Source organism: Mya arenaria, chromosome 8 (genome assembly GCF_026914265.1).
Source record: "Mya arenaria isolate MELC-2E11 chromosome 8, ASM2691426v1".
NCBI classification, from domain to species: Eukaryota; Metazoa; Mollusca; class Bivalvia; order Myida; family Myidae; genus Mya; species Mya arenaria.
This window is the reverse complement of record NC_069129.1, coordinates 31,087,589-31,112,262: the sequence shown is the minus strand read 5'-3', so window position 1 is coordinate 31,112,262 and position 24,674 is coordinate 31,087,589. Positions and strand designations below refer to the sequence as shown.

Genomic DNA, 24,674 nt, shown 5'->3' with positions numbered 1-24,674 from the left:
TTCTATAAGTGACCCCCCCCCCCCCCCAATCTGTGTACAGTACACAACCTCTGTGTATTGATATTAATCTACTTGCCCTGATTCCTCTTATCAGATCTCTGATCTGAGTATCCTGCTGTGCAGTTTGGGATGTTTTATTATAGAAATGGACCCTTAATGGCCCTGAGCCAATAAACGAATGCACAGGAAAATGGCACCTACTGTGGCATCAGTGCAATTTAGCAGAAGATGCACATTATCATGCCAAAACTTCCTTAAACTAGGCCTTTAAACGCAGATGAAATGTTTGAAAGCATCTCGTTTTTTTCGTTAAGTCGCCTTTTGTATAACTTTTTAAAAAATGATATTATGTAAATATATATTTGGACGTTTAACTAAATGTGCTTGCAAATATCATGTTGTACATAATTGGGAGAGAAATAAGCAGAAAATACGACACTTAAATAAATCAAACATTAGTTTATTTTCAATTTGAATATATTAAATGTGAACATGCATTGGACTGCGAGTCAAATATAAGTCGATATCTCCGACAAATAAATTTTATTAGTTGTTGCGCATATCAAATTTTATATTTAATATATGAAAGAGGAGCTTTATGGAGACTACATAGCAATAATGTGCTGTGTTGACTGAAAAGCATTTCAGACATTAACAGGTATTAGAAGTCTGCCCGCGCCCATCCGTTGCCACTTATTTGCGCATTGTCCTTTCCCACACTGTTTATTGGCCTTTGGTGGTGTGAGACATTTCATACAAGTTTTAATTTATGGGATAAATATTAATTATGATTTGTGTATCTAAGTATGCACTTCATACCAGTTTTATTTTTAAAAAAATGTGTGACTTTCCATAGCGTAACGAAAAAAAAAGATTATAATTATGATTATTAAAAATAATTATGTTTTTTAACATGACGCATTAAATATCAAAAGAAGAAAAGTGACTCTAGTTAAGTAATGACTTTATATGCTGTATGAATACAGAAACTGGATTATTCAGCCATTATTAAGATATTAGTTTCATATGATCAGTGAGGTACTGAATTTAAGTTATTAAAATAAGATTGGCAATGACAATATGTTTCGTGAATACCAGTCCTGCTTTATGAGCTATTTAATGTATTGCTTCGTCATTTCATTAGCAATCTTGATCAAAATGTAAAATAAACATGTAGATAGATTCAAACTGGCACAGTTAAAACAATTGACGTGGACCAATCCGCATTGCGAGCTACTGCCCTTGATAAATACCAAGATTCGGACAATATCAAACATGTAAGAAAACTGGTAAGACTGGGAGAAACGATTCGCTAAAAACTAAACATGACACTTATAGGTCTAAAGCACATCGATTTTAGCGAGAATTTTGTGCCATTCATATTTATAACACATATACAGCCAGTTTCAGTCAATTCAGCATGAAAAAAGTGGATTTGTGCACAGGATAACTGTTGGGGTCCATTGGAGAAACGATTCTCTAAAAAACTGAACATGACATTTATAGCTTTAAAGCACATTGAATTCAGCGAGATTTTTGTGCCATTCATATTTATAACGCATATACAACCGATTTCAGTCAATTCAACGTGAAAAAGTGGATTAAGCATTGGACAGAATAACTGTGGAAGTAAATCATTGATTGCTACAGGTAGCGTCTAGCCTGTTCAGATCGGCACTGTTTATCACATTGTCAAATACAATACATGTCTAATACTTGTGCATAATGATATGTGTACAATGATGAGACAGAAATGAAGATCGGAGAAATTCTTAGTCGGTTAATTGTTGATCTTGCAATTTGTGTAATTTTCATTATTGTCTTTAAATCAGCATATTTTTTTTAATGGTAAACTGACGCCAACTCTACGTAAGATACAGAATTCGAACGGAGATGCCGTGGAACTCTTGATGACATTGGGAACACTTCCATGTGTGTTAATCATACTTGAATTTATTCGTAGGTCAACAGACGGTCATTTTCAGTGATATGACCAGTCTGAAGTAATCGCATGTTAACATGAGTCAAGTTTATACTAAATGCATCATCTGAATATGAAGAATGATGTTCTTGAGATGTTTAAAAATGAAAAATCTCATGTTTATCAATCATATCTCAATGGAACCAATAAACGCTGCATATTGTACCTATTAAATCGTTAATTAGTTCAAAATCATTCAAGCACTAGCGGAACCAGGGGCACGCGGTTCCTCGCTTAAATCGCCCAAGTTTTCTTTTTATATCAATATAGGTGAAAAAAGGAATAAAACACACACAAAAAGAACCGTCATTCCGAATTAGAAATTGTTAAAATATGGGGGAAAACCCCCAAACAACAGTGCCAGCACTTATCATATATTAGTGTAAATTTCGCTGTTGAGGGAGAAGCGCAAGTCAAACGCTTAACCCTTTAAGACACGCCCCCTCTAACGTCAAATCCTGGTGCCGCCTCTGTCAAGTATTATAACACACATTCCCGATGTGCACGAATCAAGAAGATGGGTTGTGTGCAGACTTAATTTCCTCGTTTCATATGATAACGCACAAGAAAGGCATATATTAATACATGTTTGAAATGTGAATGTTGAGGCTATTTATTTCCCCATCCATGATAACGCTCGAAGACTTAATAAAGTTCAGCCAGTGTTCTTTCACTTAACGTCTAACTGCACCAGTTTCCACACAAGGTCAGTGATAATATTTGGCAATTAACTTCATAGTTAAGCAATGGTTAAATAAAGGGTTAATTATAGCACACTCAGCAAACTTACGGATGTTTACGGCTTTCACCGATTCTATCACTGTACGGTTATGTCAAAGTTCACGGTAGCCGACGGAACAATCCGGCAGGTAATTTAATGGATAATGTGCATAAGGTCGATAATCAGCTGATACTGAAATACGCTCAGAACAAAATAGTTGAGAAGCAGCTGGAGTTGCAGGTATGCCAACAGCTATTTTTAAGGTAAAATATTATGTAATATTAACTTGTTTTATGGGATACATAACTGTGTTGTGACTGCTTATTAGGATTGAACCAGACCTTCAACATAGTTCGCGGTTAAAGTAAGTACACTGTACCTCATTATCGTTGGTTTGTTTACGTTCAATAAGACACCAGACACGTTACAACCCTTTTTCAATCAGTAATCATTTGGTAAGTAGGCATCAATTGACAATTATTATTAATTTGACACTAATATGAATGAAATAATGAAAAACTCCCTTGGCAAGATGAACGTTTCTCTTTTTTTCCACAATTCACTACATTTAAAGCTGCACTCTCATAGATTTACCGTTTTGACAACTTTTTGATTTTTGATCTTGGAATGCTTATTCGACACCTGTTCTTCTTGTCAGGGAAACAAAATATTAGCTTCCGTTTTCGGATTGCATACTTTTTTTAACCTTTTTTTAAATCTTTTTTTTTTTGAGTAAATTTGTGTCTAAATGTCAGCTAATGCTTGTCACACTTCAAAAGACCGCGGTTATGTTTGGATTTACGTTTACAGCATTCTCGTACACCAGGCCCAAATTTCTCGAAACTTCTTAAGTCCCTTATAACAGAATTAAGTCAATCTCACTATTTTTGTTGTTCTATAAAATGTGTTATATTTACTTTTTCAAGAATTTTTAGAAATTATGTAGGAATAATCTGTATGATTATAAAAATAAACCATTTTTCATTTATCAAAATCCATTTAAGTATTTATTTTGGTAAGTAAAATATGACTTAAGCCTGTTAAGCTTAAGAAGTTTCGAGAAATTGGGGCCAGGGCGATGACGCTATATGCGTACAATCATTATCATGAGAATGGTTTACTAGAGCGCTCTATAAAAATGTTACGTTTTCGATGGAAAATGGCCGAGGTGTTCCGAATGAAAAGTTACATGTAGGTGTCTCATTCGAAAATATTCATATATTGGGTCGATTGCTCAGAACTTTTCTTAAAGTCAGCAACGTGATTAACGACATCTTTGTTTACTTTAAAGGTGGAATATTTGATGACGTGCTCGAATATTTAATTAAAAAAAGCACAGTTGTAACAGATGTCTCAAAAAATGTTAAAAATACAGCAGATAACAAATGCATCCATTAAAGTGACTCGCTCATTTTTTGGACCAAAAATAAGTTTTCCGGATAAGCATCTGAAAACACTTATTTTATCATTATTTTACGCTATGATATCGAAATTACAGTAAAAATACAGTTATAGTATAAAAAAGTATTTGTGTTCATGCTGGTAAAGTCAAGAAAATATCATAACATAGCCGGCTAGTCGACACGACCACCGGGACTCTAACAAAAGTGGTGGATATGTTGACGTCTTAAAGGCCTAGTTTAAGAAATGCTTGGCATGATAATCCCCTGCTGTGCATCTGCTGCTAATTGCAGTGGTGTCAAAGTAGGGAGCCAATTTCCTGTGTATCCGTGTATTGGCTCAGGGCCATTTAGGGTCCATTTCTGTAATAAAACTTCTTAAACTGCTCAGCAGGATACTCAGATCGGAGATCAGATAAGAGGGATCAAGGCAAGTAGATACAGATCAATAAACAGAGGTTGTTTTCTATACACAGTTGTTGTTTTTTTGGTGGTGGTGGTGGTGGTGGGGGGGGGGGGGTTCACGTATAGAAGGCTTAAACTAGGCCTTTAAGGATACATTGATAACATCAAGTGATAATGTAAATCAACCAATCACGCAACACCACAGCCGTAATTAATTTTCAATCGAGTTATAAATGCTTATGATAATTGTGGTCTTCAAAGATCATTTGTTTAAGGGTTTCAGCTTTTGGTATATTTGTTTTAACACTCCTTATGATTTGCCACACTTAATGTCGTAATTAAAAAAAGTGCATTTTACAAACTATGAGCGAGTTACTTTAAACTTCGAGAGCAGAAAATATTGGAAAGTTAAAAACGAAAACGCTTCTTTATTTCTTTTACTACACTCAACACATTATACATGTGAAAAGAGGTAGACATTATATTATATTATAATATAATATAATTATGATATAAACAACAACAAATAATGAACCAGGTTTTTTGGGGTCAGATGTTAAAGCATAATATATTTGAATTTGAAAAGACATAAGATACACTTAACCATAATAAATTATAGCCGAACTACTCATCTTTAAAATATTAGGTGATATTGCCAGGTGGGTTTTGCAATGTTTTGAATACAAAAGATGTGAATTTGCTTGTGATTAACTTTGTAAACTTTCAGCTCCGAACAATCATCCCAAAGTATACGCTTTCATGCATGCAGTTTTCATAAAAAAATAAGTCTTGAATCATAAAACATGATATCAATAAAGTAATAATTACATGCATGATTACTGATACAGAATACGTTAAAGTGACACTCTTATTTCAAAATCAATACAGTGTTCGGTCTTAAATGATATATTAAGTCATTATATGACCAAAAACTGACAAATTAAACCCATAATTTCGGACAAAGACCAGGTCACTTATACTTTATTGATAGTATTAGTGACCTGGTCTTTGTCCGAAATTGTTGTTTTTTGTCAGTTTTTGGTCATATAATGACTTGATATATCATTTAAGACCAAACACTGAGTCAAATTCCTGTGAGTGAAGCATGAATATCTCATTTACTGTAAAAACTGTATTGAGTTTATGTATTGTCAAAGGTCAAGTTACATATGTACAGGGTCGACCAAGTATGGATTGAAGGAAAACAAACACAGGTAAAATGAAAAACGGACATTTATTAACATGCCATAAATATTGTTAAGTTACTAAGAAGGTATTTTAGAAAAAAAACAATCCGAAAAAAACATATCTGGGTGAACAAAACCGGACTTCTCTGACAGTCCGCAGCCAATTGTATAAACGTTGGCTAGATTTAACCGCTGGTTAGGACTGATCCACTTGTATACAATTGTCTGCTGGTGATGATATTTTGACGTATTACTTTTCAGGGAATATTAAATTCTATTAGGGAATTCAACGTACATATGTTATGAAACCAACACCATAATACGGATACATAACTTACCGGAAATATGTACGACATCGCTGTCATCGGTGCGGGTGTGGTCGGTCTCTCGACGGCCGTCAACATACAAGAAGTTCTACCCGGTCGTCACGTGACCGTCATAGCGGACAGATTCACCACTGGCACAACAAGTCATGGGGCTGCCGGAATTATAAGACCAACACTTGAAAAAACACCCGTGAAAGATGTGGACCAATTCAGGTTTGTTTTTGACGATTTCTGGGTGTCAGAACTACTTCTTTGAGAGTTTGTTTAGTGAATCTGTACATGGAATGCTACTTTGATTAGTTTCTTTTAGAGAAAACGTGAAAAAAAATACAATGATTTGTGTGATATGTTTTACCATAGAATCACTATAGATTCTATAGACTACATCGTTGCTGCCCCCCCCCCCCCCCCCCTACACCACTCACCCTACCCCACCTTTTTTGGTATAAGATACACAGCGGACATTTAAAGGGGAACTAGGGTACGCGGGACACATAGACATTCAAGATATGTCATTATTTGGTACGCAGATTTATAGACTACACTGTGTCTGAACCATACCCTTTCTGTATGCTGTATTTAGGGGACATATTAAGGAATACTGGGGACTCGAGAGGGCGATACGCAGTACACTTCCTCTCAAAATGTATGGCTTAACAGTATTTGTAACGCAGGACCTGGGTAGAAAATAAAGGAGCATTCGGAGGAACGCAGAGGGGGTGACGTTGGGGGCGGGGGGGGGGGTACAGCCCCTCTACATTGTCTCAGGGGTTATGTCAAGACGATAGAAAGAAAAGGAACCTATGGTCCGTTTCAAAAAATTGATCTTAGTCGATCTCGTTTATTTTCATCAACCTCTATGGTTTTTTCAAACTCATATTTAATCATTTTGATCATTTTAGAAAATGGAGCGATGATTCATTTGGCTGGTTCCATCATTTAAACGTTGACCTTGACCCTTCGCAAACTGGTGTACAGCGGCTTACAGGGTACCAGTTCAACACCGACGCAGAGTCAAATACCAAGGTACATTTATGCATTTGTTTTTAATTGACAAATGATTGTATTGGTGTCTTCCATTGTGGTTTATAGATTTTGGTCATAAGGTATTGCTGCCGAAGCACTATCCATGTAACTAAAAGCTTGCCTTAGTTTCTGTTTGTCCTCGTTTCTTTGTCCTCTCTTGTTTCATGAATTGACCTAGTTTGATAGACTGTACTAAAGTCATCGATTGTCCTCGTTTGATAGACTGTACTAAAGTCATCGATTGTCCTAGTTTGATAGACTGTACTAAAGTCATCGATTGTCCTAGTTTGATAGAAGTACATCGATTGTCCTCGTTTGGGCACTGTTTTGATCACATATGTCACGAGAGAGCCCTAACTTTGAAAATAAAAGAGTGCAAATTATAATGAAGTACATGCATTTGACATTATGTTTAATAAATATATGCAGGGGCGTACCCAGTAATTGACATTAGACAGAAGTTCATATTGTTTAAAATGTTGACAGGGGGGTTGGGGTATTCCCATTTTTTTAAACAATTTCTAGTCCAAAATGATGCATTTTTAGTTTTAACGTTTTGTATTACTTTTTCTCCGATATTTACATAAAATTTAAGGAGGGGGGCGGCTTAAATCCGCTAGTGATATACGTGTGTATACAATAGTATGTGTAGCAGCTGCAATTGAAGATAAACCATTCAGTTAATGTGGAGAGCATGTCATTTAATATTTAAGAAACTAGTTGAATATTGATACACCTACGGTTAAACGGGAAATTATCTAACCCGATTTAACCCGATTTAACCCGATTTAATCTGATTTCGTTTTAAATTCGTAGTTTTTCAATAGATCAAGACAACCAACAAATAGCTAATAATGTCATTCGTGGTATGCCCTATATATAGTTCTAACTCGTGTCCACTTTTATTGTATCCATAATTTTTATGTTCTTTGTACCAGATACAAGATTTATATACATGTATAAAGTTTGTCATTCGGCGGATCTGAGTAGTTTTATTTTATTTTATTTGACCTATGACAAATGTACTATTAAATAAGATCACAGATATATGTAATGCTTTTGAATTGGTTTTCCTTCTATATTTGCACTATGATAATTTACAAGCTCAATCATCGATCATCGATATTTACAGTATCCCTTTCACCATGTGATAGACTATGACTTCTGTGAACTGTCAGACGAGGAGCTTAACAGACTTCCGGGAAATTATAGGTGACTATTGATATTATTTCAATAAATGTATGCGTCCCATTAAGAATACAGAGTTTGTCGACTGACGACTATCGATACAATCGATGTATTTTATTAACAACATCTGTTTGTAAAGAACGACAATCTAACCAAACATAATTACTTTATTAAGTACTTATAAGTATTTATAAGACTGCCGCAAACGAAATTAAAAGTTCAAAGTCATAAGCCGAAAAGGGCCCCACATTGATGTAAGAGTTAACAGACAAATAAATAGAGACACATCGCGCTAAGCACTCATTTAAGGTTTTATATAAAGGTAAAACCTGTTTATCAAGCAATGTTGGGATAACACATTGGAATATGTTTGTAAAGGTTAAGCAGGTCGTAATAATTTTGTTAATACATGTACATTCATTTTCATTCTGTCTTCAGACATGGTTGGAGGTATACAACGTTAATGGTAGAGTGTCGCCGGTACTTACCATGGCTTACAAACAAGTAAGTGTATGCCAGTTTGATGATATTTTAGGAGGGTTCAAAAACCTGCCATGGTTTACACAGAGGTAAGTGCATGCCATTTTATTGATATTTAAAAAGGCCGGTACTTGCCATGGCTTAAAAACAGGTAATTGTTTATCATTTTTATGACTCCCAAACTTGACATGGCTTACACAGAGGTAAGTGTATGCCTTTTTGATGCTGATTAAGAATTATTCGGGTTCTTGCCATGGCTTACAAAGTGGTAAGTCTTTATGTGTTAGAAGGACTCCGTACTTGCCATGCATAGCTTACAAAAATGTAAGTGTGTATTATTCTAATGATGTGTAAGGGGGATTCCGATACTTGCCATGGCTTACAAAGAAGTAAGTTCTTTATCATGTTAATGATGTGTTAGGAGGATTCCGATACTTGCCATGGCTTACAAAGAAGTAAGTTCTTTATCATGTTAATGATGTGTAAGGGGGATTCCGATACTTGCCATGGCTTACAAAGAAGTAAGTTCTTTATCATGTTAATGATGTGTAAGGGGGATTCCGATACTTGCCATGGCTTACAAAGAAGTAAGTTCTTTATCATGTTAATGATGTGTTAGGAGGATTCAGATACTTGCCATGGATTACAAAGAAGTAAGTTCTTTATCATGTTAATGATGTGTTAGGAGGACTCCGATACTTGCCATGGCTTACAAAGAAGTAAGTTCTTTATCATGTTAATGATGTGTAAGGGGGATTCCGATACTTGCCATGGATTACAAAGAAGTAAGTTCTTTATCATGTTAATGATGTGTTAGGAGGACTCCGATACTTGCCATGGCTTACAAAGAAGTAAGTTCTTTATCATGTTAATGATGTGTAAGGGGGATTCCGATACTTGCCATGGCTTACAAAGAAGTAAGTGTATATCATGTTAATGCTGTATTAGGAGGACTCCGTACTTGCCATCCATAGCTTACAAAAAGGTGAGTGTGCATCATTGGAATAATGTGTTTGGAGGATTCCGATACTTGCCATGACTTACGAAGTTGCAAGTTTTTTCCCTTTTAATACTGTGTTAGGAGGATTCCACTACTTGCATGGCATACAAAGAGGTAAGTGTATTCCATGTTAATGATGTTTAAGCAGGATTCCGATACTTGTATGGCTTACAAAGAGGCAAGTTTATGCCATTTTGAACGGAAATGTTTTTCCATGGCTTACTGAAAGGTAAGTTTCACCATTTTGGTACCGGTTTACATTAAGGTAAGTTAACATTATTTCCATACGATTAAGACATGTCATGGCTACAGTTACATGGTATTTGGACTGCAGTTTTGGCCAGTCGAGCTATCTGATACGAGCGATTCGGTACCTAGGGTGATCTCTTGGTCTGAGAATTATAAAAAACAACAACTGTTCATGTGTATTATAGAGTACAAGAATACGTATTTTTATAATGCTCAGAACAAGAGATCACTCGAATCAGACAGCTCGACTGGCTAAACTGCAAACCAAATACCAGGTGACTGGGGTAGAGGACTACGCTCAATTAACAATCGACAAGCACGCTATGGAATAGAAAAAAAGTTTTGCATATATGTAATGGAGTTTAAAGCTGCACTCTCAAAGATTGAACGTTTTGGCAACTTTAAAAAAAATGTCTTTGAACGAGCCAAATTTTGCGAAATTGCATGGAAACCAGTGAATTAAGACTGCTGAAAAAAATCAGATCACAGATTTTCATATTTATATTAAAAAAATGATGTTTTATGCATTTATCTTAAACCGTTTGTAACGCTTTTAGCGATAAAACATTGATTTTCGAACCGAAATATGAAAATCTGCGATCTGATCTTGTCATTCCAAGACAAAAAGTAAAAAAGTGGTCAAAACGGTAAATCTGTGAGAGTGCAGCATTAAAGCTTGAGATACTCTTTCAGCCACCCGTCCATATACTGATGTGAATGGCAATTTTATACAAACTCATGAAGCGTTATGTGACATGAACCTTTTTTCTTTTCTTTTTTTAGATTTCTCCAAAATGGAGGGCGCATTGAAAAAAGAACAGTTTCAAATATTGCAGAGGTTTGTTTTTTCTTATAATCAATATTCACTCTATTGCAAGTATCAAATTACTTGTATTTCACAATTCCCCTGCTTCAACCATGGTGAAACCCTCTGTAATTCTCATTTGATGCTCCGGGTTCTAAGGAACACATCATTGACCAAGACTTAAAGCGACACCCTCAAAGATTGAGAATTTTGTCATTTTATAGTTTTTGTTTCAGAATCAGCTGATTTCGGTTTCAATGCAGTCAAATCAGTCATCTTAAATAAGTCAAAATAGAACAGATCTCAACTGTTATGAAAACTGCCGAAAATTTCTCTTTTCTTAAAGCATAAGCTACGCTTATAGCCATAAAATATCAATTTTCGAACGTAAATGTGAAAAACTGCGATCTGATATATTGTCAGCAGTCTTGTGGCAATGGTTTCCAGACAGTAACGCAAATATTGGCTCATTCCAAGACTAAAATGAAAACAGTTTCCCAAACGGTCAATCTGTAAGAGTGCAGCTTTAAAGTATTTCAAAGAAATCGTGTTCTCTAAAATATTGTATAATCCACCCCAAAACACACATGGACACATTTGTCGGATAGAAATTACTCTGTGCCGTTTCTAGGACGCCATTTTAAAATTTAAAAGAAACATCACAAACATCACAAATCAATTTTGAGTGGATTGCAAATATCGAAATAGAACTGAGATTTATTATCGTGCTGTGACCTAAATGAACTAGAATTATGGAGACTGGCAAACTCTTTAATTCATTACACTAGGACCAAGTGTAACTCCTAAGTAATAGTTAGATGACATGAACTAAAATCTTAATAAATAAGAATGGGTGGAGTGAGTGTTGCGAACGATCCATTCTTAATCATTAAGATATTACTTCAGATCATCTCTATGACTTACAATACAATCTCATAGGCTCACACATTGTAAACGCAAAATGATCGGATGATTTGCAGTTTGCGGACCATTGAACACCCGCGAAAGTTGAAAATCTTAATGATTATGCGTAGTACTTTAATGATTGCCTATATGCAATTGCATTGGCTGAAAATGTAGGTTATATTCTGAAGACAATTGACAGGACAACTAACATGACACGGCCTGTAAGTCAAACTAGCCGGTCAATACCCGACTGACTAATCAGCGTCCAGATTAGGCGGGGCTTATCAGTTGCACGTTGCTAGCCTTCTTGACCTCCGACAATCTTCACTTATGAACAGTAGTGAAATTACCCTGTTTTCTTTGCAAATATGTTTCTCATAACTGAAAGATTACATTCTCATTCATCAGGGGTTTAATGTTTGATACGCATAGCATCTTCACTCTGGTGTACGAAAATGGACAATTAAGGAAATTCGAAACACTGACATTTTCCTTTAATGCTGCTCAAATTATGCATTTCATTGTACTTGTTTGATAACAAAATTACCTTTAAGTAGACCTTTTCAACCCTCCAAATGTATTAATCGTGAATGTAACTGCACATAATATACAAATATTTTCCGTTAGTCTTTAAATAGGAAATATCTTCATAAGTAATCAGTATATAGATAAAACAAAATCATCTTTGTAAATGCATATATCGAAGTATAAACATGATAATGACTATGATCATTTCTAACTTCTTTGATGCTTGTTAGAACAGTTTTGCATTTCATATAATATGGATATTTGTGAAATTTGATGTCAATTTGGCCAAAAGCATGAATTTCCTGATAGTGCCAATAAACTGGAACTGAAAGTGATATTTATACATTATGCGAACATTAAGGTAGTTATATCAATATTAATAATTGATTAAACTTGAATAAAACAGGTGATTCTTGACGGAAAAAGGAAGAAAACTGTGACAGCAAAATCCATTTGAGTGTTGATAAAACAATCGTTTTTTGTTGACTTTCGTAAAGGAAATCAATTCACGCTTTGTTTCCCTAAATTTGAGTTTTAAAAAGAAACGTTTGCTGTAACGAAATTCCGATGTTATTTAGAAATAAATAATTTTTAAGTTTCGACGTTAAATAATTTCTAACTGGATCATAAATTGCATTCAATTAATAATGATGAACTAATTTTATATTATACTTGCGTTTATTGCTTAAAAAGTTTGTTTTACCAAGTTCCATGTTTTTAAATCTGATTGTCAAGTGTTTGGTATTATTATCGCCTTTTTCTGTGTATTTGTCAGAGAGCCCTTACTAACATGCTAACATTGAACTAAATTCTTCTTTTAAATTAGTAGAAGTTTCCATCTCCAAAACATCTAAATACGTATTAAAAAGGCATTCACCATGCTTACTAAAGATTGAAACTTCTTTCGTAAAATTTACTTAGCTGTCCGAAACATCTATACTTGTATTACAGTAAGCATACAGTATGCTTGCTAAAGATTGAACCTTAAAGTACATGTACAGTCGAATCCCGTTGGCTCGAATTCCTCGTTGGCTCGAACTGGATGTTAAGGACCGATTTCAATAAACTGGAGGTAAGCATTCTCGCTTGGCTCGATTTATTTTAGGCTCGAGGTATTTTCGCCGGTCCCTGGGAGTTCGAGCCAACGGGGTTCGACTACATATAACACGTTTAGAAAAGTTTGTGCTTTGTCCTTCAAACTAACTTTTGCATTATGGTTATGGAAATAAGTGTTTCGTTTAATATTTTAAGTTTGCAGGAAAATGCTCTCTGCTGGTGAATTGTGCAGGAATGGCGGCCAAAACATTGTTCCAGGATACGGAAATGTTCCCCGTACGCGGACATCTCATCCGGGTAAGTCAGCATTGGGTAAAAGAAACAATGCATTTCGTATTATCTGTACCTTTCGAACGGCTCATGACAGTAATCGCTGGTGGCCAATTCATGAGGGTAAGACATATTTGGGTTAAAAGAAACAATGCATTTGTATTTTCTTTAGAGTTTGAACGGCTCTTGACAATGTATTTGCTGATGTTCTCTTTCCTCGCAATCCTGTTAGAGCCATCCTGTCTTTGCCTCTTGAAGTTGCCCAAGCAAAAACGAGAGGTTTCATTGTACATCCTCGCCTCTTCTTTTTCAATTATTTTATACAGGAAATCATATTAGTTCACACATAAAACTACATGAAAAGACGCGAGATTTCATAACAGGATTCAGTACTTTTGTTAGTGGCATCAATAGTTTTGAAATACGAAATATTGAACATTATTAAAAATCAAATCACATGTTAAGTTTGTGACAATATTTATGACATACATTTTTAAATGAAAGCATTGAACGTAGACGCAGTTGACGAAAGAAACATATATGATCTTTCGCATTCGGAACTTCTCGGCAATTTTTCATCGAAAACAACCTCGGATGTATGCCATGCCGGTATACCAGTAGAAGTAGTTCGTAAATTGTTTAATAATATTATCTATTAGTATTTTTGGCGTATTATATATATATAGTTTAAATCTTTTGCTAGTGAAGTGTACTATTGCATAAAAAATGAAGATTACCAAGAGCTACCTCATGTAGTTTAACTTCTAAATTGAAATTACTACGCGATCTACTTGCATCGCAGTTAAATCTAAATATTCTGACATTCTAAACCGTCTATATACAGCCGAGGATGTTTTTCGATGGAAACTGGCCGAGGAGTTCTGAATGGATCTTTCGAAGCTCGAGTCTGATAATTGTACATTATTTACCCGATAACAGATCACCGAACTTCCAATTAATCACCTATGGAATGTTTTATTCAATTCCAGGTAAAAGCTCCGTGGTTGAAGCACTTTTACGCATGGGACCATGGCAACAATTACATATATCCGGGGTAGGTTGATTTACATTTTTTTCTAAATGTTCTGTACTTCTCGTAAAACAATAATTGAAAAATTAAACTTAATGATACCCTTCCATACTCGCTATTTCTTGGTGGTGCGATAGCAGTTTAATAAATCATTGTTACAGTCGAACTCCGTTGGCTCGAAGAACCCCTCCCAGGGACCGGTGAAAATATCTCGAGCCTCGGAAAGTTTGAGCCAAGCGGGATTGCTTTACTTCTTCTTTTTTATAGAAATCGGTCCCTTACATCAGTTCAAGCCAACGAGGAATTCGAGCAAAGCGAGTTCGAGCAAACGGGGTTCGAATGTATTTGCAAGTTGCTTAAGCAACAGGAACACCGAATGTATTGTTATCTCATAGGAAGATGGATAACTCAGCGTTCGTTTTCAAGGCGTCGTTAAACATAGTTATTGCCAGTGTCAATTAGAAGATAAACTGCACATATTGATAACTTCTTTCAATGAATGCTGCAGTTCAATGTTGATAATGATAGAAGCATTTTTCATATGAACTATCAAAATACAAACATGTTGTACTCGTTTATCAAGACAGGACAGTGTTGTTTTGGGCGGGACTCGACAGAAAGGGGAGGAAGATGTCTCGGAGGGAGAACCGTGGTTTACAAACATTCTGGACGCTTGCTCAAAACTGGTTCCCGGACTTAAGGTAAATTATTAAAGACTTCCATGAGGGGCCGTTTAAAGAGTTCTCTTAATAATATTCCGGATCAAGTGAGCTTATTAATACATTTAAATAAATAATAATACTTATTGGTCTCGTTTTAAACAAATCATTTTTCCGCAATATACAATGCAATTGTAGAAAGCTTAACTGACAAACGTAAACTGTACAAGGAAAGAAGTAATGAATAGATTATTATGCGTTTTATGAGTAATTGTATTTATTTCAGAACGCTCCTATTGAGAGTAAATGGATAGGACTGCGACCACATAGAACATATGTAAGAGTTGAAAATGAAGTTATCTACTTTGGAGGAAAAGCTTTAAACGTGAGCATTTGGCACTATGTAGTTATTATCTCTCAAGTCCTAAAAATGCAGAAAAAAACTTTAAAAGTGTGTATTTAATAAAACATACAATAAAATAAAATTATATAAACACATTATATAATCACTGATTTATTATCTGTTTCTATTCAACACTGCACTGTGCTTTAACTTGTTAACTCTTCATTCAATACCACTATATAAAAGCAAGTGTTTACGATGTATTTCTTCTGATATGTTTTAGTATGTGTATTTCCATACTTCACAACCATACATTCTATATTCGTCTTTGTTAAGGTGGTCCACAATTACGGACATGGTGCCAACGGGATCTTCTTGAGTTGGGGAACAGCAATAGAGGCTGCTGCCATCACCAAAGACTTGGCGACTAAAGGAACCTTGACGAAAGCCAAATTATAATACTAGTCATAGTGCGAAGTGGTTTGTGGTGCTCTTGGAAACAGAGCAGAGGGAATAATGTTATTTATTATTTTCATGAACAAGTGTTGTGCTTGCGCGCATGTACATTTGTAAAGAATTGTTAATGTGATTGATAATACTGTGCTAGTGGTAAAAGTGCACCACCTTATATATTCTTATGATAATTTACATTTATTGTTATAATGAGAACAAATCATGTTAATATCTTTATATGGTAAAATCTAATATATCTTATATGTAATGATTTTGTTTAGATCATTATGAGTCGTTTCATTTACGATTCGTGATATATACTTGATGATACAACATGTCCGGATTAATTGGTGCTATATGCGTGTTGTCTTATTTCAAATCATCATTGGATATAATTGTATTGTAATTATTCTGAAATTCTAGTCTAGGTTTCAAGTCCTCATTGTTGAGAAAAAAAGTGTCCGGAATTTTATACAAATTATGTTCATATGTTGTGTTAGGAAAATGTCCATTGTTTATAATCAGTGACTTTGGCCACTAGGTGGCTATTGCGAATTTACAATATGCAAGATGGCGTCCAAGATGGCCGCCAAATTTTGTGATTTGAGAAAGTATAAAATAATGGGCTGTAATGACATTTAGATTATATACTTTTTTTTTATTCTGTCATAGTAGTGTCAACATGAGATATCAAATAACATTATTTAATGCATTTCAATACAACTTCAGTATTTATAACTATTTATTGAAATAAAAATAAAGAAAAAACAAAAATCATTATTATATCAGGAACCGTATTCACAAAGATTTTTAGTGAACAAATAGTTCACAATTAGTGTAAAATCCTTTTTCGAAGTTGAAAACTAAGAATGTGTTTTCCCAAAAAACAACAAAAAAAGCTAAAAGAAAGTACCAAAATGATAAAGGCATATGAATAAATAAAATGAATAGTTAGAGGAATTTTAAAATATTTATTGTTAAAAAAAGTTGAAAAAAAAATCACTAAGAAGCTTTGTGAATACAGCCCCAGAAATCATCAACCATCAGCATGCATTGTTATACATTAACAATTCCAATCGTTTTTACTGACTAGCACTTTGATTGGTATGTTCTTGACATCCTGCACATACACTATACTCTGGCCATACCCCTGCAGTGTAGCTATAAAGAATCCAGAGACAATACCGTGCACAGTCTGGCGGTAATGGTTGAGTTGCGTGTCGTTGTTTGTCTTGCAAAAATGGGTCAGATGACACGCTTCCCATCCTACTGGATCGAGCATATCGCAATGGCCGAAATCCTAAAACAGAAATGTTCATTTCGTTTGTGTTTTGGGATTATTTTAAGTGTTGTAATAACTACCAACAGTAAACAAACAAACGCCAACTAAAGCCTTTAAATGTATTTTGTGCACACCCATAACAAAGTAGAAAAGATTAAGCTTTATGGTGCCGAATTGACTGGGCCGAATTCTCTTGGTGCCGAATTATCCCAGGTATCAGCTAAACTACGAAATAAGATAATTATTTTTTAATAGTTTTTTGGTTATAACAAATGCAAGGCCAATTCATGTGTCTGCAAATTCTACTATGACCGTGAAAGGACACCATTGGACTAACGAACACACACATATTAGACAACATATGCACACAATGTCATATCTTATTACCAGTAATAGAATCGAATTTATCGTCAGTTTTGTCTGAAATGGTTCAGGCTGTGCTTAGTGTAAATGCATGTGCAATAATTAAATTGCCGTTACCGCAACTTTAATGGCAATCCTTGGACACTTCCAGACATCGTAGAACTGCAGGTAGTCATACCCTGGGACGTTGCACCGCGGTAAGCCTTCCTCTGCCAGCTGAGTGCCGTACATCAAGGCTGGCACGGTGATCGCCATGGTCTTGTTGGCGTGGACTACCTGGCTGTACGGCTCCATAAATATGGTGGCCTGAAATAAGATAATTCAAACGAGATCATGGTTTGGTTTCGGAAATTAGGCTCGTCCGTTTGCTTAAAGCTGCACTCTCACAGATTTACCATTTTTACAACTTTTTTATTTTTTGTCTTGGAAAGAGCAAAATTTTGCGTAAAAATCTGCAAACCAATGATATAAGAGTGCTGACAAAAGATCAGATCGCAGATTTACATAATTCCGTTCGAAAATTAATGTTTTATGGCTTAAACCGTTACTAACGGTTTAAGAAAAATACATTACACATCAATTTTTGAACTAAAATATTAAATCTGCGATCTATGTTTTGTCAGCTGTATTATATAACTGGTTTTCATGCATTTTTCGCATAAAATGGCTCGTTCCAAGACAAAAAATTAAAAAAAATGTCAAAACGTTTAATCTGTGAGAGTGCAGCTTTAAACGAATACGCAAAACGTTTTCTGAAATCTACGCGTAAAGTACAGCTCAAAGGGACTGGACACCAGATGATACAATTGCAAGAAAAAAAGAAAATTGTGAAAAATTTACATAAAACTGATATCGTTGTGTACAACGCATTGAATCTTTCTTACTGATGTTTCATATCGCTTACGACGCATGCATCTTTCGCAGTTTTTTTTGCGCATTTTTCCAATTCGAAATTTACTAGGGTTGTCTACTACGTAAATCCCAGCAAGTTTAGAAATAACGTCAGTTAATTTATGTGTACCCATAAACATAAATGATTTAAACTGGGATACAAGTATGCGTTATTTTAAACGGGGAAACACAGATGAGACAGCAGCATGATTGTTTCGTTCATTTTTTCAACCATGTAAAGTGATGAATTATCGGCCTCCTACTAGGTAATTGACAATTCTAGGCTTGTTTTGAGGGAAAACTGTACTTGCCTATTGATAAACCATCCGGTGTCTGTCCCCTTTAATCATAACCCGAGCTTAAATCTATTCGACAAAGGAATATCAATATTTTGACACAAGCCTACATGGATTTACATGGCGTTATTTAATCAACAGCCGTATCTCATACTTAAATAAGTTTCAGACACGGAGCGTTGAATATTTAAGTCAAGTAACAATAAACGGCAACTTTTCATTACTTAAATCCTCAGTGAGAATACAAATCTGTCAGACAGTAACACTAGAAAGAGAAATAAAGTCGAAACTCGCTATGTCGAACTCTGTTATCGCGATGTGTTGGTTATGACGATTTTTTGTTCGAAGTTGTTGGGTTTAGTTGAGACATGCTTTGTATTTCGGTTTAATCGAATGTTTGTTATCTCGAAATATATCCCGTGCAACAAACGATTTCGACATAGCGAGTTATGACTGTATATACTTTGAAAGGGAATATGTTCTTTTCAATCATGTCTAGCGTGTCGCCACAGCCAGCAGAATGGCAGAGCAGCCCAGTCAGGTCCCATCGTGGAACTCCAACGGTTTTGTTCACCATGAATTTCTGCAACTGGATAACAGAACAAAGTTTAATATGTAAAATAATATAGTGAAGTATGAGCATTGCGCTAATATTGTTATATTCATTATAAAGAAAATGACACACAACTTCAAAGTGAAACTTTTATTTAATATCAATGCATAGTAAATACACATGTATAACAAGCATATAGTTTAAGTAATAAAACTTTAAATTCTTACTTATTATATAATAATGCATTTATGGAAACTATTAATTACTGATAACAAGATTGAAACTGTGTATTTCATATCTGAAAACGCATACATATTAATTGACTGGTGGGTCCTAAAAGATTTACACCGATCAACTATCGTTTCATAAGGTAGCAAAACCGTATTTTTTGCACCATTCTTTCAAATTAAACACGATTTCCTTCATAGGAAAACTTGTTTTCGAGATGTATTCATCCTTTTCGTTAAATTAAAACAATTGCATTAATTATGGTACATCATATTTGGGAGTAAGAGTGCTTATTTAAACTCTAAAAGCAAATCGTCTGGTAGTAACAGTAATAGACAAACACATGTTGTTGTAACGAAACATGACTTTTTAGAAACTAAAATAGCTACTTTTGTGTGTATTTAGAGTAAATTATAACTCACAAAGTTGAATTCCCTAAAATACACATCGACGGCGTCACCAACTCCCTGTCCATCTTGTTTTACTGAGTCAGCAGGAAAATAGTAGTCAACTCCGAACACGAAAAACCCGTGCGCCGCAATTTTTGAGAGGATGATGGAGTAAAGCTCGGAGGGCACGAGGGAACTGAGGCCGCCTATGTAATAGATGACTGGAAAGTCGCCTTCGCCGAGGGGAAAGAATGCTAAAAATAGACAGAGCATGGTGCCTTTGGGTACATGTTCAATTTTTAAATGATTTCTTGGAAGATGTCAATTGCAGCGTTTCTAGTACATTTTGTTTTATCGAAAATAATGGGAATGTTGGCAAAACACACTAAAATTAAGTACTGTCACGCCCCGTTTGCTCGAACTCCCAGGGACCGGAGATAATACATCGAGCCTTGGGAAATTCGAGCCAAGCGAGAATTGTTACATTCAGTAGAAAGAAATCGGCCATATACACCATGTTCGAGCCAACGTGGGTATCGAGCCAAACGAGTTCGCACCAACGGGGTTTAACTTTATAAAATCTAGTTTAAGCTGTCGACATTGAAATTAAATACTTAAATTAAAGGCAAAGTAATTTGAAACATTGAGAAACGATAAATCTTCGGATGTGGTTTAATCATTCAATCATACCACAACGGAAACTACAAGGACAAGGCAAAAATCAACATTTTACAGCCAAAGCCTCACAGTACAACATTGACAGCTCAACCATATCTTTATTTAAGGGGCTCAAAATTGGTTGATGTAACTTGTTATTTTAATGCATCATTTTGTTAAACTCATTTGACTTTGATGATAAAAACAAAATCATTAATTTGGGTACAGACAAATAAAACATATAAGCCGTCATTATTTGTTTATTTGTTTTCATTTAATAGCTACGTGGTCACAAATTTCACAGTTTTAGATAGCGCCAAAATATCGCTTATACTTTAATGAAAGTCAAATGAGTTTAACAAAATGATGCATTAAAAATAATAAAATATATATAATGTTTGCATTGACCTATTGTGAGCCCCTTTGATATTAGTTTCGTCGTTCAGTAAAGCAGTTGATGTGTTTTTAAACGTTATAATCTTAAAATTATAATACCAAAAATGTGAAAAAATATTGATTTTCTTTTTTCAAATATGCACTTTGTACTGTTTATATATACAATACAAAGCGCATTTTTGGTATTATAATATTAAGTTTGGAATTATAAGATTTTTTTTTGATTTTTTAAAAAAAATGATTGAGTTTGAAAATTCGGTGTCAGTGTGTTTTCCATGCTTGCAAATCCTAACCTTTCACATGTCTTGGACTATCCTCTGTTGTGACTGTAATAGCGAGCTCTCCTACCAGCTTCGGTCCATTTGCATACGGGACACCTTTATCAACAAACACCTCAGCCCCTGCAAAATATTAAGGAACGATATATATTGTTGACATCGCGACGTCAGGGGCCGTATTCAATCAGCATCTTAGTGAATATTTTCAACTGAGAATTTTGTAAATTTTGACAATCATTATTTTAAATATCCGCGACTTTTTATTAGATTTATTCATATGCATATATTGTTTAGACAATTTTCTTGCTTATTTTCATATTTTTGGTGTACAATTAATGTTCATTTTCTTGTTATTCAAATAATAAAAAAGGCAATTCTTCACTTAGTTTAAAATTATTGCTAAGATGCTGAATGAATTCGGTCCTAGTTTGGGATAAGTCTCAATGTTGTACCACGGAGGATCACGTGATCAAAATGGACAAGCCAGCAGTTTTATTGTGATATATGTTTGATAAAAACAACCTTTATAAACAAACAATTGTACAAACTGATTAAAGAAAGAGGAAACATCATGATACCAAAAAAAAACCCAAAAACGTTTATCTTATACCGTTATTAAAAAACCTTGAGGCACATGATTATTACATGAGTATAATAAGGAACAGCTTTTGTAGATACTTGTTCCAATATTTGTACCTATTTTAACCCTTAAGCTGCTGATGGCAATTTTAAAGGCTTTGCAAACAGCTTGGAACCAGACCAGAGGCCGAGTAACTCGGCGCCTGGTCAGGTTCCAAGCTGTTTGCCACTCAGTCAATATATCCCCAAAGTTTTAAGTAAATTGGAAGAAATCTAGAATAAACCAGACGACATTTTTGAGCAGACGACAATTTACCCAGCATGCAAAGAGTTAAACTATATACTTTTACTTCCAGGTCACAAGCTCATTGTTTATAATGTTTTGTTATGTTATGTATGTTTGTTATTCATGTCCGAAAATAGCTCATTGAGCTAAAGTTTTCTTGTTATCATATACCCGACTTTAAATACAAATTATTTTATCTTGTATCTTGAATATTTGTGATAAAATTGAAGGTAAAGCTAATTGATTTGAAGTGATATTTACTCAAAAAGAAATGTATATATATATATATATATATATATATATATATATATATATATATATATATATATATATATATATATATATATATATATATATATATATATATGCATACAAACATGTGTGTAAATCTTAGTTTAGTAAAATTCCATTAAATTATCAATAATTTATTAATTCATAGTTTTTTCTCTCATTGGAGTAAAAATATCAACAACAAAAAGTTAAACCTTTTATTATAAATATACGATCCAGTGGCGATCGCTCAACACCAACCCCCACCCCCACTCCACCTAAAATTGTCGAAGTGCAACTCTCATATCAATATGGTCTGGATTACTCCCGGATAATCAGATGTGGACATCTTATGGACCTTCAGGGTCAATGTCGAGGTAACCTTAAGATAACAACCTTCAGCTGACCGTCTCCGTGGCCTTGTGCTTAAGGCGTCCGCCTACGGAGCGGGAGATCGTGGGTTCGATTCCGGGCCGTGTCAGACGTTAACAGTTGATACAAGTAGCTCCCATGCCTGGCGCTTGACATTTAAAGGGTAGTGCTTGGAAACGTGGTGAACTCAGTACTGGTTCAACCCAGGAAAGTTGTATCCCGTTCATCGGTGCATTACACCGAGGTCGTTAAAGAATCAAGAGGTCTCTTCGCAAAGAGCTAGAGTGTCGCACCCGGATCTCTTGTATCTCACTCTGTTTCTTCAATGTCTGGATTTGACTGCGAATTGCTGTCACTTCTATCGTATGTCACTTATGGCATTTAAACACAATTTAAGTCGTGATGGCGTCACGGCGGGGTTAAGCCATAATGCAATAAATGGACGCGGGCAGACCTTGATAAACTCAAATACACAAACAAATCAAACGATCAATAAATAAAGGCTTAGGCCTAGAGACCTCGTTGGTAGAGATCCCTCAAGCAAGACCAGTACCCTAACTATTGTTATGTTAGTTGGTCAAAGGTCAAGGTCGTAGAGACCTTAAGCTGAAAATTCGATTTCTTTCAAAACTGAAAAATGCTTATATCCACGTTCCTAAAACTTGGTATCCAGATTTAATGCATCTGCTTCCGATTTAAGTCATGTTTCAAAAGCATTCGCGACGTCTTTGATGCTTTAAGATTTCTTGTTCTGTTCTGTAACGTTGATGTAATGTTCGTAATAACATATATCACTCCTGCAACATGAATGACGCAACGTCATTGGTCCAGGACTGGTCACGCGGTGACCATATATTTTTTTCAATATTGGGTCACTAATCTTTATATCGTTCCAAAATGTCGTCTATTTTCCGATTCCGATGAATAAATAAAAAAAAATTCCAAACAGTGTTGGCGTCTTGATCAATGTTAACAGTTGTCGACGTGATATATACGTTACGGGGTAAGTTGGTGACCCGATATGGGATATACGGGGCACAGGAACCCATTTGCGGGTTCGAACTTCGCTCTAATCAGATATGGTTTCCTTTGCACTGTATATCGAGCTTCGCTCTCACCCGAAATGGTTTCATTTGCCCCCTATATCCGAAATCAGATCATCTACTAGCCCCGTAACTTCTAATACGGTTAGTAAGTATAACCTTTCCCGCATCATTATAATTTTTATCGGTAGATCAAACATTTTTCAAGTGCATTTGGAGATTAACATCCCTCCCGCATATTGTTAATGAATTGTACTTACCTGCGTTCATGGAGAAAAATGCAACACATGTTGCTATAAAAATGTATGCAATAAATCCCATGTTGATAGTTCAACTATACATAAGACTTTGCCGTTTAACAACGCACACTAGTGTATTAGTACTGTATACGACAGTCAGTTTATCAGGTGCACTTTTGACACCAAATATTTCTAAAATTAAATTGAGATAAATCTAGATCTGCAATCTGAATAAAAGTTGCTCACAAGGACGAATTTATGCACACAGTACAATAGTTGTTCGAAAAGACGATTGTATGCACTCCATACAATAGTTGTTCGAATGATGGAATGTATGCACTCAATACAATAGCTGCTCGAAAAGACGAATGTATGCACTCAATACAATAGCTGCTCGAATGGACGAATGTATGCACTTAATACAATACTTGTTCGAATGGACGAATGTATGCAATCCATACAATAGTTGTTCGAATGATGGAATGTATGCACTCAATACAATAGTTGTTCGAAAAGACGAATGTATGCACTCAATACAA

The 24,674-nt window shown here is 35.1% G+C and overlaps 2 protein-coding genes across 6 annotated transcripts; one reads left to right on the top strand and one right to left on the bottom strand.

The window, feature by feature from the left end:
- Positions 1–2,551: 2,551 nt before the first annotated feature.
- On the top strand, positions 2,552–16,683 carry LOC128243426 (D-aspartate oxidase-like). Of its 5 annotated transcripts, none has more exons than XM_052961204.1 (11): positions 2,552–2,687; positions 5,956–6,233; positions 6,923–7,046; positions 8,179–8,258; positions 8,673–8,738; positions 10,747–10,801; positions 13,454–13,555; positions 14,518–14,582; positions 15,142–15,259; positions 15,504–15,602; positions 15,897–16,683. In XM_052961204.1, the coding sequence occupies exons 2-11, from the start codon at positions 6,040–6,042 to the stop codon at positions 16,017–16,019; spliced, it is 1,026 nt and encodes a 341-aa protein (XP_052817164.1). In that variant the 5' UTR covers positions 2,552–2,687; positions 5,956–6,039; the 3' UTR covers positions 16,020–16,683. The 5 variants fall into 5 exon arrangements, with proteins under 5 accessions (XP_052817164.1, XP_052817166.1, XP_052817168.1 ...); XM_052961206.1 differs by lacking the exon at positions 2,552–2,687 and adding an exon at positions 2,809–2,942; XM_052961208.1 differs by lacking the exon at positions 2,552–2,687 and adding an exon at positions 2,833–2,850.
- Positions 16,684–17,042: 359 nt separating this feature from the next.
- LOC128244124 (uncharacterized) lies at positions 17,043–24,217 on the bottom strand. Its single transcript, XM_052962140.1, has 6 exons — positions 24,157–24,217; positions 21,362–21,469; positions 20,049–20,269; positions 19,309–19,434; positions 17,776–17,964; positions 17,043–17,313 (listed from the first exon to the last, which is right to left on the bottom strand). The coding sequence occupies exons 1-6, from the start codon at positions 24,215–24,217 to the stop codon at positions 17,077–17,079; spliced, it is 942 nt and encodes a 313-aa protein (XP_052818100.1). The 3' UTR covers positions 17,043–17,076.
- Positions 24,218–24,674: the final 457 nt, after the last annotated feature.

Bases quoted from the DNA above. Each gene is read 5' to 3' on its own strand.
- LOC128243426 (XM_052961204.1), top strand. From the start codon at position 6,040: ATGTACGACATCGCTGTCATCGGTGCGGGTGTGGTCGGTCTCTCGACG. The intron at 10,802-13,453 runs GTTTGTTTTTTC...TAATATTTTAAG, and splicing joins CAGTTTCAAATATTGCAGAG to TTTGCAGGAAAATGCTCTCT. The intron at 15,603-15,896 runs GTGAGCATTTGG...GTCTTTGTTAAG, and splicing joins TTGGAGGAAAAGCTTTAAAC to GTGGTCCACAATTACGGACA.
- LOC128244124 (XM_052962140.1), bottom strand. From the start codon at position 24,217: ATGGGATTTATTGCATACATTTTTATAGCAACATGTGTTGCATTTTTC. The intron at 20,270-21,361 runs GTTAGGATTTGC...GTCTATTTTTAG, and splicing joins TAGTCCAAGACATGTGAAAG to CATTCTTTCCCCTCGGCGAA. The intron at 19,435-20,048 runs GTGAGTTATAAT...TCTGTTATCCAG, and splicing joins ATTTTAGGGAATTCAACTTT to TTGCAGAAATTCATGGTGAA.